The 15,540-nt window shown below is 34.1% G+C and overlaps 1 protein-coding gene across 1 annotated transcript in view; it reads right to left on the minus strand.

Annotated features, from left to right (window-relative positions):
• Window positions 1-15,540, minus strand: part of TTC21B (tetratricopeptide repeat domain 21B) — a 42,300-nt gene that overhangs the window by 24,163 nt on the left and 2,597 nt on the right. The window contains 14 exon segments of the mRNA XM_075093343.1: window positions 203-313; window positions 1,276-1,348; window positions 1,668-1,906; window positions 2,709-2,933; window positions 4,303-4,460; window positions 4,925-5,054; window positions 6,896-7,096; window positions 7,600-7,697; window positions 8,528-8,720; window positions 9,291-9,389; window positions 10,933-11,017; window positions 11,414-11,571; window positions 12,722-12,844; window positions 15,056-15,222. Of these exon segments, the coding sequence (XP_074949444.1) occupies window positions 203-313; window positions 1,276-1,348; window positions 1,668-1,906; window positions 2,709-2,933; window positions 4,303-4,460; window positions 4,925-5,054; window positions 6,896-7,096; window positions 7,600-7,697; window positions 8,528-8,720; window positions 9,291-9,389; window positions 10,933-11,017; window positions 11,414-11,571; window positions 12,722-12,844; window positions 15,056-15,222 (2,060 nt within the window).

Genomic DNA, 15,540 nt, shown 5'->3' on the forward strand with positions numbered 1-15,540 from the left:
CCTGTCCTGTGCAAGGGCCACAGAGTTGACAGATCAGGTATACTGAAGGGGTTCTACAAACTTACTTTCAGGATAAAAAGTCAGTTTAGCGCTTTAAAGTGAAATACTCCTGCCCAACATGAAAACAAAATCAGGCAAAGCCCACACATTGACAATAATGGACATGATACTTAATTAGCCTAATACAGTACTTCTAGGATACCTTTGAGTAGTTATGTGTTTTAATTAGGGCTTTTCCAATTTTACTTGCTAAAGCTGGATCTTTTGGATTTTTCTTCAAGGCCTGCTCGTAGACTTCTATGGCTTCATCAGGCTTCAACAGCAAAATATAAAAACACAGAAGTCAAGGATTAAGTTAAAAAGAGGATGAAGAAAAAAATCTGGTAACACCTCCAGGAATGACTTCATAAGCTACAACACGTCTGAGAGAAGAATGGTCACCATAAGATTGCTAAAACAGAATGTGGACAGAACTTGACAAGCAAATTAGTTTGAATTAACCTGATTCTTTTTCTGCTGGAATTTGTCTACTACTATTTTCACTAGTTAACATAACTTATGCAAACTTATTGCTGTGTTGGACAATCATCCATTTCTCTCCTCTAGCCATGTTATAGCAGATATAAACAGTCCCTTTTGCTTTGTAATTCTTCATTAAGGAGAAAGCTACACACAAACATTAATAAGTAAAGAATCACTAATCTAGCAATCTAACTAGCAATCTAAACTATCAGTTTCATGTCCAACCCAATCTATTCTTCCAAAATATGAATTTAAATGTATATCCTTCAAATTCCTATGTCCACCTGACTACATTGTCTTCTACAAATACTGAAAACATTTCAAGTTTGTCAAGAAAGCAAATGATGTAAGAGATATATAGGAATGCAATAATTTAAAATTTTTAAATAAAATTTTCAATACGAGAACTAAGTTACCTAGAATTATTCTAAGCTTCAGAACTCTTCTAGACCTCTCCAACTTCTGATTTTCATTTAGCTCTGACTTCAGATTTTTGTTAGTCTTACGGGACAGTATTCTTCTAGAGAAAATTCTCTTAACTTTCACCCAGTCAGTTATTAGAAGAAATGCAATTTCAGCAGCTTTTTCTCTGACCTTAGAACAGTTACATTCGTAGCCAGCAATTATGTTATTTTACATCCTAAAGCAGTTTCTTTTTGCCAACTACCAATCAATAAGAGTCAGCATGCTACATTGTCTCAACTTGCTGAAGTCAACAAATGACTCATTCTTTCATCTCTAGCAAGCACTTACTTCTTGAATATTCATGTATGCATCCCCGAGAAGAAGAAAAGTATGAGCACTTGGCAGTTTTTCTACTAGGTCTCTGAAAACAGAAGACAGAACCTTGCTCAATTTTTAACATGTCAATACTGGTATCTAAACAACAACAAACAGGGCACAACAATTTTATCCTCTGCAGATTTTAGTTTTTCTTTATTTCTGAAAATAAAAAAGATTTGAGATATCTTTCCAAAATAGGACTTCCAATTACCGTTTTAAATATTACAACAGTTACTCAAATTAATTCTTTATGTCACTAAATATTTCTGACTTATTGTAGTAGAAAGGAAAAAAAAATTACCTCACCATGCTACCACTAAACATCTAGGAAGATACACACACCCCGCCCCCCAGTCTTTTACCTATAGCAGCCAGCATATAGCTTCTTATCTTTTCTGTACTGAAGATAAATATCTGCCATTTTTTCTTTAGCTTGTACAAAGTAAGGCTGTTCAGGTGTAATATTTCGGAGCATAGTCAAGGCTTGCTCAATATCTCCTTGAGCAATTGCCAGATCTGCATTTGCAATCACAACCCTTAGTTCCTCAGGAGTTCCAGAAAATTCATTAATGGCGTCTTGCAGTATTATAGCAGCCTCGTGCTGCAAATAATAAAACCAATAGAATTAATGTATTTCCTGTTGTTGCACAGCCAAAAATAAAGACATCATAAGCAAATTAACATCTGGGGTCATTACACAAACCAACCAAAAAAAACCCCCAAAACACCCCAAACCATAGTATCCATTTGTTTTGCTAAAACATTAAAAAAGTTGGGGTTTTTTTCTCTTCCTTATCTAAATAAAATTTATGCGATATGAACTACCAGAAAAAGCTTTAGTAGAGAATATAACATTTGCATTGCATATATACAGGGAGATGCTCAAAACTCAGCTGGACAATGCCTTTAACGTGTTGCTCTAACAGGTCCTGCTCTGAGCAGGACGACCTCCAGAGGTCATGTCCAACTACACAATTGTATGGTTTCTCTTATATTCTTATACATATGTAGTGTCCTACTGTTTAAGATACAGCTGACAATAAGGATGCTACTACACAAAAATATAAGGACATGATCAAAAAATATTTCTAATATCATTCTGACAGCAAAACAAGAATCTACATGCTGGCAAATGAACATCAACAGTATCTCCTCCTCAAAATTAAAAGGGGTTTTGTAGACTCAAAATTGAGCACCTGCAACTAGGTTTTTTTCCTCTGTACAATTTAAGGCACAAGCTGTCGAGTCAGAATTAACATCTTGGAAATTTTACCAAGCAAATCCTCTTGGTAAAAGAAGTGATGGCTTTCTATTCTGAACTAATGAAGACAGACACTTCTGTTAATGGAAAGAGGAAATAGTTTTCAGATACGTATTACATCTTAACATGTTTGCCATCTTACCGGTTCTCCATTCAAACGATGCGCTTCTACTAACTCTAGGAAGACAGACACACGATCACTCGCATCGATTTCAATTCTTTTTCCTTTAGTTTTTGAGGAAGCTGTAGCTTTTCTCATTCCAGGCAAATTCTTTGCCATCTGTAAGGTCTTAATAGCTTCTGGTAATTCTCCCATCTTCTTATGGGTTTGGGCCTTAATTAAGTGATAAACAGGATGTTCTCTCACCTTAAAAAAAAAAAAAAAAAAAAAGATAAGAAGTTTCCACATTTTACTTTATGCATAGTATTCAAACCCCCTTGAAAGAAGATTAACTTTTTTTCCCCCAAAAAATAGACCTCAGTTCCTTGTTTCCGCCAAATAGATCCAATTTCCATTTCAGTAAATCACTTATTAAAATATTAGAATTTCAAAGAGTATGCAAACTAGCACTTAAATTTTTAATTAAAAAAGAAAAACTGTTACATGAGATTGGATTTTGGGATAGAAGAACATTCATTAGAGCATTATTTGAAACCAGACTGAATTTTAAGGGATTTTAAGTGTCTCTCACACTGCTGTATGTGCACTTCATTAGGCCATTAATTAACAGAGGTATACAATCATTATTTGGCACAAGTCCTGCCTGCCATTTCTCCACCTTCTTAAAATGTACTTCGTATGAAAATGAAGTGCTGATAAGGGAAATGTAACCATGTACAAAAATTGTAAGCACCTCAGTGCCTCCTAACTAGGTAGTCAATCTTCAGCTTTCTTGCATCTCTTGGAGGAAGGAACCAAGACAGGAGCATGCTTGCAATGAAATTTTGGTTTGTCACTTTTCAACTAAGCTCTGATAGGAGACTTAGAACAACTTAGACCTAACAAGTGCTGTGTAGAGTGTTCCCAACTCAGTGTTAATTATACATAAACTGCCACTGATGTCAACAACTCAAAAATCCCATACTGCAATGCATTAGCCCCAAGAAATAAAACTGGTGAGGACCACTGCAAAACAGTGAAAGTTTTCTAACGCAGTGCTTAATTTACCAACCTTGCTCCTGAAGGGACAGAAAAGACGGACAAAGACAGACCATTAATGGAAGAGAGCATAGCATATGGTTACTCTCTTAACACTTGGAGTGATTAATGCTGCATGAATTGTCAAAAGGTAACTACAGACCCCTTCTGATCCCCTCATGCATCTGTGCATATCTTCATTAGCAACTGTACATCTGTGCAAAGAGTCCAGAAACAACACTGGATCACTCTTCAAGTATGTCTATGATGACTTTTAAAACTGTTGCAAGGTTAGTCTGGAATTACAAATTCTGTTTATACAACATGTTTTTAATATTTATGTAATGATTTCAGAAAAAGCTACCAATTATTTCTTTTGTATTTCAAAACAATTTCAGTATGTTGTAATAAGGTATTATTTCTGTCCTTACGGTCATCTCTCTGTCAAATACTCAGATACTATATTCATATAAAAATGTGGCTATTAGACTTGTAGTGGAAGAGTCAAAAAATTCAGTTTAAAAATTATTATATACAAAACCATACAACTTTAGATGACTGACTGAATAAAATGGTTTCATTCTTTTGTCCAACTCACCTCAAAATTGTAGCTCAGACAAAGTTCCAAGGATTGAGAACATAGTTTAATATTGTTTTGAGCCAAATGCACCTGGGCCATCAGCAAGTGTGCAGCTGCATAAGAAGGATTTTTTTCAAGACAGTAATGTAGATTACTGCGGGCTGCTTCAACATCCCCTAGGAAGTTAAAAGAGGAAAGTGAAAGAGTAGTTGACAGTAAATACAGAGGTTAAATATAAAGCATTTATTAATAATTCACCAGTTCTATAATTTGCGTTTTTTTGTAAATAAATGTGAGCACTTAGTGTATAAACTCATATACAAAGTTTTATGTGGCTATGAAATAAAATCAAGACCATGTCAAAGTTAAGATATTTTCCCATTGTTCAACCTCTAAATCATTCAATAAGTGACCTTTTTTTGGAAGCAATAGATAACAAAATACCATATTTATTTGTCTGTACAATTAAGATAAGCTCATACAAATCACAAAAAAAGGCAGTGCAAATGTTCTTCACTTAGCTGTAATGCAGTGCTCTGTGGTCAAAGCAAAATATTAATTGTGATTTAAAGTGTGAAATTAATTTTTAATATTAAAGAAACTGAAGAGGTGGATAGCTAACCATTCATGTAACTATTACCTGACAAGTATTTCACTTTTGCAAGTAGAAACACAGCTTGTTGAAGACCAGGCACAGTTTTTACCACAGTTTCAAGAACAGAAGCACAGTGCTTGAGAAGTGGTGAAGGAGACTGCCCAGGACTTGCAGGCTAGGAGTGGAGAGGAAAAAACAACCCAAACAAACAAAAACCAAACACTTCAGTTGGCAGGTTTTGGACTTAGATTTCATTCTACATCTGGGCTCCACTTTAAACTCAAATGAGCTATAGCAAAGCATTGTTATTTTCTTCAGCCCAAAAAACTGAGAGCTGTCATTGTGAAGAAATATTAAAGTATGTTTTAAATTTAAGGGGGGGGGCAACTTCTTGACATCAGGAGGAGCACAAGACAGCCTCATGGACTTCAAGGATGATAGCAACACTTCAGACCTGACATAAGCCGAAGAGTCAGTCCATAGACGTTTAGTGTCATACTCTGAATTACCATGTCAACTCATCCAACACAATGGTAACATGAACTAAATTTCAAGAGAGCTTAAGTTGGAATGAATGACAAGAAAGGTCATTGAGCAAAGGTCTGGTCCTATCCCTCCTACCTTCATTCTAAGCCACAGAACATATCCATACTGCTAGCAACAAACTGAAAATAACAGCTGAGAAATAGCTACTTTCATGTAAACTGCTAGTGCAATGTAGGACATTTTCATCACTCATTATCAGAAACGTTGTCCATTTCCCTCTATTACTTTAGCCAGTTGCTAACTGTTCTACAAAAAAAAGGAAAAAGCAACCTGAAGATCCTTCTGTTCACAGCTAACGTTTCCCCAGGACCCATGCCCTGGGGAAGCAGCAATCCTCCACTATCGAACTAGAAGTCTCCACCACCTGGCTAAACTGCACACTTTCTAATACCACAAACTCCTTTTTAAATAAAGAGAAAATGAAACTTCAGAAAAAGCCTATCTTTTCTTTTACAAATCTTTCTATGGACAATAGATCAGGAAAAAATCCAAATTTAAAGCCATCATTGCCATCAAGTACTGCTGGAATATACCCAGGGAAATCTTCAGACAAGACACTGCCTCATAGAATGGCACTTCTTATTTATGTCCATCAGTGACATGAAGTTGTCGTTGCTACTGATGTTTTAGACTTTCAAACATTACCATTTCATTATAGATGGTGGGACAGATCACAACCATGGAAAATTACTTGTTTCCTTGTTAAATTTTAAAACTGTATATAAACAAGTATTTATGGGAAGGTTTTATAGACTAGAAATCTGCTAATGACAGGATAACAAGAGTTGGCTCCTAGCTATTTCAGACGACTAACCTATTTAAGGAAGACACTATTTAAAGAAACTTTAAATGTGTTCCTTCTGCTTTAGAGATGTCAAGTACCCATTCAATTTATTAAGTTCTATATGCCTTTGTTACCAAATCAAGCACAAGCAAATTCAGTCACAGAAAATTAGTCGTCTAAGAAAGTGAAATTTTTCTTTGGTGTTAGTAATAATAATATAAAAAAGTAGTATTCCACTGATTTTTACCAATGCACAAAAACTGAAATGAAGAAAGAACATAAATATATTGAAAAGACATCCTGAGCTTACAAAAATATTTCGAGAATAGGATTATCAGTGTGCACAACCTAGTTTCATATTCAGATAGCTCTCTTCACTGTATCGTTACAGTTTCCTGATCAAAAGAGATACTAAAAAAGTATAAATACTCACACACAGTACATTAAACAAATACCTCAAGTTTCCTCAGATGTCATTACTGCAACTTGCTCACTTCACAGAAGATGTATTTTAATTGTTATTTTGATTAAACAGTGGCATAATATCTTAAAAAACACTTCTATTTCAAATCAATACATATTTTAAGAGGGAAAAACTAAAAAATTTGCTTCACGATTAACCGATCCCAAAATAAAATCCAAAAATAACTTCCATTTTCAGACAGATGTCATCTACAGCTGCTTACCTGTGCTGGGCAAAAATTAAGATATTCCCTAATGATTTCTAGCAAGAAATCGGGGTTTAGTTTTTCAAAATATTCCACACCAAGAGGAAAACCATGCAAAGATGAAAAGTGAGTATCCAGAACATCATTCAGTAAGGCAATAACTTCTTCCTGTCTCTTACGTTTTTTCATAGCTAAGACTGCATGCAAGAAAGATAATTCCTACAGGAAAAAAAAAAGAAATAAAACATTATCCATGTTCCAGATACATTCATCTGTTACTCATACAAAACTACATAATTATTCGTGTTAGCCATTCCTTCTTTATATTTAGGGATACTGTAAGATATTTAGTATGTTAACTGTAAATTACAATGATTATTATAGCAATGCATCCCTTTAATTTGTGCAAGGACCTCTAAATTTTTCTGAGCACAAAATCCTGAAAATAATTAATAACCCTCCCTTCCTGACATTTTAAATTTATATTCAGAGAGAAAACACTGGAGGAAGGCAATGATGGTTTTGCTCTGCAAGCAAACAGCCTTGTGTTGCTAAGTTAGGCAATACATTAACTTAGACTGATAGGAAGAAAAACTGAAATTTAGATTTATTGATACTCCATTAAGAATGCTCAAGTGACTGAAACACAGAACACAAAGTAGCTAGCAGATCACAATTCAGATTGTAATCAAAGTATTTTAATGAAGGAATATGTCTCCTACCCCAGATTTCCCAATGGACTGTTGAATTTCATTAAGAAACTCCAACTGCTGCTCTGCATCTTCTAATTGCCCTTGTATTAGCTGACAACGGATAATTCCTGTAACATATTTGAATCTTTTATTGCAGATTCATCTTCCTACTCAAGCACATGCTTTGTTTTCCACAATCAACTTTTTTTCTCCTCAACCTCTTCATGAAGTGGTGATACGAGAAGAACAGATCAAGACTTGTGGTAATGCAGATTTTATGTACTTAGAAATATATAGGATAAATGATACATGATTGATACATTAACATATGCAATGTTATAAAGCAATTTCATGGAAAGATTTCATCCCTTACATGAAAAAGTTTAAAGCAGTAAATCTTCAACTGGTTCTAGACTAAGTAGAAGCACCATAAAGTTTAGCATCTAAATTCAGAACAAGTACATGAAGCAAAAATACATTTAACATACCCCACACAAGCCACTCCTACCCTCTAAATTTTTCTACTGTTTGAAATCTGTGAAGCAGGTATGCCACATTTACTCTCCATTTTCTTGACAGCAATTTGACTTTATCAAAAAGTAATTTTATTTGTTTCAAAGAACGTAACATGTACATCAAAAGTATCGGATGTTTCGACTTGATTATGTTTTTCTATCTAGTTTAGACACATACGGAGCCACACCTCTGTCCTTACCATTACTTTGAGAGTTCTAATTTGAAAAAGTTCTACTTCTCAAAAGGAAGACCAAAAGACATATCCAGTGTCGAGAAACTTGCTATAAGGAAGGCAGCATAACATGAATCAGGAATTACTGCCCAATGCTCCTGTTCTAATAGTTCTAGATTTTCCTAGTAGCAGTGGTAGGAAAATTTGATCAAAAAAGCATTGTCTGTATCTTAAGACCAGTAAAAACCAAAAGAAAGTGTAAGATCTTACCAGTTAGTGCAGAAACACTTGTTTCATCAAGTGTCATAGCAGTGTTGTACCATTTTAAAGCTTCTTTCACTTTCCCTTGTAAAATCATTTGGTAGCCAAGTTCAGTAGCAAATTCTGCATTGTCAGATGCGAGGTCAGATGCTCTTTCAACTAAGGTTTGTGTATGTTGAAGGATGAGTTGGTTCCGGCCACACTAATGGCAAGAATAATCTTTAAACCTCAAGTTTTTCTTATTTTTCAGATTCCCTTAGAAAAATACACTGAATATTACTGTAGCAGTTGAGATGTCATCTCACGTAAGACTAATATAATCTGTAGTAATTCTATAAAAATTGTGACATTAAAGTGTGCTGGATTCAAACATAAATGTACAACACCATACAATAAGGAATGGTTAACAGTTGCTTGAATGCTTCCTTAAAACGATTCTGTTAAATACAAAGATTAAAGAAACCTTCCGTTTCAAGGTTATATGATTATGGTTGGCGGGCATTTGAGTGTCTTTTCATTGCAAACCTGTTTCTCATTTTAAAGTAATCAGTAAAAACATTTTTGGAATGAGATGGCTGAAGTATTGTAATTCATACTGAATGTAAAACTTTAAAAATGTAGTCACCAAAGGCTACACAAGGTAATCTATTTCAACTGTCTGCAAACTTCCACTTTTTAGTAAACATTTAACATCTGTCCACCATAAAATAAAACAAAAAAACCCAGGACATACAGATAGTTGTATGCTGCTGAAGGAAAAAACCATACTCACTGTTCTACTGAAAGCTAAAGCCATTTTACAGAAGAGCTGCGAATTACGTGGTTCTAACCTGTCCAGTGCTTTAATTAGGTCTCCCAGTCTTGCTGAAGCCTTGGAGAAGAAGTAGTAACATAAGATATAGAAAGACTGAACAGATTAGGACAACTGAACAGTATTCACTAAAAACTAGTCACATATTTTACTATACAGTAATATCTCAAAATTTAAACTCAGAAGTTTTCAGTGTTAGGCGTTAGATTTATTTTGGCATTCCTAGAAGAACACCTTGGAATAGTAAAGTGACAATAAAGTAGATTATGTGTCCTCTATATATGCTCTAAAGAAAGTGAAAGACTTGAGCTGAATCCAATGTAACAGAAGAGACCCATAAAGCAAGAGTCTGAGGAAGTAGATCTGTGAATCTTCTTCGGGCTTCAGTGTGATACAGACACACATACTCAAAACCACAGCACTTCCAGATGCTCAGACTTTCAACATCACAGTTTCTCAAACCACCTAAGGTACTTTAGACATTTCTGGGGTTACAATAATAAGGTACATGGGGTTCTGTAATATGATTTTAGATGCAGACACCTGAATCATGTTTAAGTCTCACCAGGTTTTAAAATTTTTTCCTAGACATGGGTCTGAGTCACATACGACATCTTACCCCAGAATCTTTTGTTTACATTCTACCATGTCCAGTAAGTTTCATTCCTGGACAGCTTTACTGAATCGGAGTCTGCAATTGTTACTGTTTCTCCATATTTATTATGACTGTGCATAAGTAAGACTTAAATTGGATTATAAATACACTAAATAGTTCTTTGCAATAACTAAAAATTTTTTAAACCTAAAATAACTTTTCCTCCAGAACCTAAAAAAACCCACAATACTGAAAACACTTTACTGTTTTTGTTAAATTGCCACTTCAATTATAGCAGCATTTTTGCATAATGAGAAAAAGATATTTTAAAATATTTAATGATTTTTTTGTGACAATTTAGATAACTTATTTTAAAATTTCCTGAAAAATGGCACAAACACCATATGTGTGAAAGACATGCATATATCCAAATGCAGAAAAGGATCTTGGGAGTAGAAGGAAATGTTAAAGAGCATTCTTAGAGCTAAAAAAACCCCAGTAATTGTCAAAATAGGGTGATCAAAGCACAGGTCATACAGCCTAACACCAGAGACTGTTACTAAGTGACTATGATGCCCTTCCAAAAATTTATCACTACAAGACCCATTATTTCCCTTATTTCAGTTAACAAAGCACTTAAAATTAATGGAAGGCTTACAATAACTTATTAATTTATCAAAAGAGCATTCAAACATTAAATGATTGCTTTGATGATTCAAATCAACATGATGCAATTAATTGCCCAGAGGAGACCTACGTTTGGCTTGATTTCTGTTTGCTGGAAAGATGAAGGTAAAAAAATGTTTCCCTTGGTATCCAGAAAACACCCCAAGAATAAGCTAGAGCAGCCATTTGAGTTAGAGTAGGTGAACATACCTCTTCCTGTAGATAAGTAGTGTAGCACAGGACCAGACAAAGTATACAAGAAGACATTAAGAAGATAATGCATGTGGCACCTTGTCCCTACAAAGGCTGTGTTATGCTCAACAGCCTAATAGAACAACTCACCTCAGATACATTTCCTTCCCTACACAGATAATGCAAGGCCTCCATTCTTATGGCTTCTAAATTGAAGGTATCTTTCTGCAGTAGCCTAAAGCCAAACAAGAGGTGAATGTAAAGAAACCAAAACAAAACTTTTGCTCAATCATCATATCCTAAAAGGGGATTAAAATAACTTGTATTGCACATTCACTTTAGGTCATAGCTTTCAATTGGTAGCACAGCTTTGTTACTTCATGTCTATCTCAAAAAAGCTCCTCTTCCATCCAAAACGGATTCACGTATTGATGTAGTAGCCTCACTGAATTGCAAGGCTGGGTTCTAATGAGGTTTAATTTAGTTTAGGTTTATTTTTTAAAAAAAATTATTTAACTAATTCAAATTCATTAAAAATTAACATTAACCTACCTACTTTTGTTTCAGTGTTTCATGTTACAGTGTAAGCATGGCAACAACACACTTAGTGGTGTGCTACTTCATACTCAACCTATGTGCTGTTTCAACTGCCTGCTCCCAGTCCTGCAAGGCTAGTTGTAGCTTCATTTTCTTTATGAAAGCAGGAATGAAGTTTGGAACGCTTGCAATTATCTGGTTCACAGTTTCCAGAGCTCCTGAATAATTCTGTCGGACCTCAAAATACTGTGCCTAACGGAAGGAAGAGAAGGCATATCAAACGCCTGTACACTCACATAGGTGAGAAGATTCAGAAGTTCTTTCATACAGAAACCAGGAAAAAGAGCCAGTGAGAGAAAAATCCTTCTTTAAGTAATATTTTTACTTCAGCATCAACCACAACTAGAGATACTGCAACAATCAAATAGCAAAAGATGATGTGTAAAACCTATTGTGTAGTAAGCACTCTATAACAAAGGTAATTGCAGCGTTTACAAGTTACTAGTCAGTTACAAGCAAGAAAAAGACAGAGATAAAGCTGACATGTAAAATTGTCATATTAGGTTTCAGAGAACTTTGCATAAAGCATAGTGCAATTTTAGGATATTGAACACAACCCATAGATTAAATATTTTTTCAAGCCCTGAGGTATGTACTGTCTAAAAATCCACACTCAGCAGGTCACTGCTGTTGTTGCCAGAATTAATCATTTTTTCATTGTAAAGCAATTTACAGGGTACTCAAAATACAAAACTACTTCAGAAGTAGCAAGTATCACAGTTTTAAATGAATTTGGGTAGAAATTAGTTTAGGGCTTAAATCCTCTAATGTGCTTTGATGCTTTAAATTTACTTACCATACTCCAGATGACTGTGTGCATGCCATTTTATTTCACATTTTTCAGGCAGACGTAGTGCAAACATAGTAGTTTGAGAGTTATTTGCAGATATACTGGTAATTTAACTCAACAGTCTGCATACAGCCAAGCACACATGTCTAACCAAATGCCATTGTACACACACTCTTAAATGTTAGCCTTATTTTCACTGAAAAATTTCTTTCTGCATTTAGCTTTGGAATATTAAACAAACATTATATTAATGAGTAACAAGGACTATGATAAACAAATAGTATACTCTGAAACAGAAAAACACGTGAAGAAAGAAATTCATGCTACTCCCTTAATGAAATATAATCAAAATGAATACTTGAAACGGACTAATGACAATTTAAAAAAGAGTGTTAACAATGTTATTAAATTATCACAGCACAGTGTTTATCTACTACTTTTTTTGCACCATGACACACAGCAATTCTGTAGACAACTTCTCAGTATCTCTCTAACCACTGTATAAGACTAATATGACATTTTGGATGCGTTAAAATCATGAAGTACACTTACTTTACCAAGCAGAGCAAAAACATCATTGCCTTCCTGCAGTGCTTCATCAAAGTATTTCACAGCTTTTTTAATGTGAGTTTCTTTCCCACAGGTGAGATCAAGCCATGCTTTCAAAATTAACCCCTATAAAAAAAAATTAAATTGGAATTCTTCACTAACTAGGCAGTAAAAAAAGTTTACAGTAATAAGTAGAAAGAACCTAAAAATAAAACAGGACTTAAAGTGAAAGCATCTATTTTTAACTATTTAATATATATATTTTTTAAATTACAACCAGTCTACAGCATAGCCTAAATATTAGTAATTCATTCCAGCATTAATCAAAAAGTATATTTAAAGGATTGAAAAAAAAACCACCAAACAATGTCACTGAACTAGTCCAGCATGCTAAGCAGACAGAACAAAACCTCACAGAAATGATCACGAAAGAATGTAAGAATATTTTCTGCAAACATTTCTGCAGAATACTTTAAGATTTTGTTTATATCAGACACTGATAAACTTATGGGGTGCTGAAAAAGGAGAAACTTCTTTTTTTCTTCTACTGTCTGATTAAAAAACCCTCTGAGTGAAGGGCAAAGATCTGGCATTTCCCAAATCCCCAACAGTATTATAAAAAAAAAAAAAGTACTTAAAATCTATTAATTACAAGTAATAACTCCTTCAATGAAAAGACACATTTCACCTTTGAAAAATTCTATTTCTCTTATGTGTTCCAGACATTTCTGGTTAAGTAAATCAAATTTATTTTGAAGTGCTGGATTATTTAACCAAATTACAATTGCCATCAAAACAAAAATTTAAACTATAAAATATGACTAGCTTTTTTGTAACATAAAACCAAAGTAGTGAGTCATGTATTTAAAACTCGAAGGATAGTAGAACAGCCATAATTTGTAATTGCTAATAATCAGGGTTATGATTTTGTTAGGCTACAGAAACTGGCTGAAATTCATATACTCAAGCATTTTTTAAAAATGGGAGGTATTTTACTTCTGTATAAGTATATAAAGTATTTTATCAAAATGAACTGTATATAAAAAGCAAATAACATTTCACTAAGTTCAAGCACCCCATACCACCTCCCAATAAATCTGAAGTACATGTAACTTTGTATTGTCAAACTAGGAAAAGGTATAAGCATAAGTGAACTTAGAAGAATTGACTAGAAAACTATTTGTTTTCTACATATTTAAACACTAATGTACATCTTTATGTACATGTCCCACTGTAAAAAAAAAATAATTATTTCAAATCCATTAAATACTTCAGCTGGAAATATTTCCTACTAAGCAACATCCCCAAGTAGCATCTCTAAACAAAAATCAGCAAACAAAACCCAAGTACAATGATTTCAAGAAGCAAAGTCATAAATACTGCTATTTTACCAGAATGGCATATCCTTAGTCTTTTTAGAAATTAATGTATTAATGCTTTGTGATGTCCGTAATTATTTCTTCATTAGTAAAAATTAGCCCGTGATTAACTACCAATTAATAATCAGTGATAGCTCAAAAGCTAAGCCACTACTTAAATTCATAATGTAATTTTAGAAATTAGTCTTTAGTATAGTTGCAGAGTTCTAGCTCACGTGATATCATATAAACCATAAAACTGTAGACAACAAATTGAGCAATGTACTGAACCAGAAGAACAATTCAGGAACAACATTTGTGTTTAATACTAGTGTCATAAGAGAACAAATTATGCATTTAATTTTAACAGCTCTGCCTTGAAGACATCTGACTACAAAAAAAAAACTTGTGCTTGTTTTTTCTCTCCTTGAATTCAAGCTAATACCTCCTTTAAAAAAAATAAACACAGTAAGTTTTCAGAAACCTCTTTAAAGATTCTAGTGAATTTTGATATTTGTATATAAATGCAGAAAACACTGCTACATACAACACTTACACAGTTTTGAAAATAAATTACATTCAGTAAAACCCTAGGCAAATTTTTCCTTTATCAACTGCTGAAAATTTAAGTACCCAATCCTCTGGGTATTTTTGAATCTTCAGATTCAAAACAGATGTCTCCCTCTAGTGAGATTATCACACTTAGTTTTTTGCTAGAAATTATGATGCTCACTACCAAGTAGCAAAATTGGCATAACTACATTTATTTCCATTGGTCAATGCAGACCTCTCATTCATTAAGTGAAAATAGGGTCATTATGGGAATTCTACTTGGCCTTGTTGAATTTATGACACTAAGAAAGAAATTATTGGAACACACACAAAATAATTTTAAAAATCTCCAAATAGCATTGGTGCAATAAGTCTAGCTTCACAGTATACACGGTCCTATTACTATTTTACATTGAAAATAAGTTACCTCTTTACCACCACCAGAAACTTTGATCATTCTGTCAACATATTCACGGGCTTTGTCCTCACGACCAAGATGCCACAAAAATAAGCCAGCAAAGTACAGAGCCTGCTGTCCTGCTGTTTTTCGTTGCTCCTTCATTTTTGCATCCAACTCTAGAATAGCATCTCGGTCTGAAAAGATTTTGTTCAGAGCTTTTGTTGATAGCATCTCAAAATGTTATAAAAGAGCAGCACATAAGTCAAGGGCTTCCAAAGCAAACATTGTTACAGACAATCCATTCCAACTGAAAATATGAATCAGGTACAGATGTAAGAGACAGAAAGGGGTTGCCATCAACATTTGTGCAAAAACCCTGCTATTTGTTAAACCTTAAATTTGTAGCCGAGACTCCTGCAAGATAAATGGAAACTTGACAATAAGGTTCACATTTATACCAGTGTCTGCCCAATAGGTACACAGTTAACAGTAGAGAGGTCCTAAAATGCTAG

Source organism: Phalacrocorax aristotelis, chromosome 5 (assembly GCF_949628215.1).
Source record: "Phalacrocorax aristotelis chromosome 5, bGulAri2.1, whole genome shotgun sequence".
In the NCBI taxonomy this organism is placed as follows: Eukaryota; Metazoa; Chordata; class Aves; order Suliformes; family Phalacrocoracidae; genus Phalacrocorax; species Phalacrocorax aristotelis.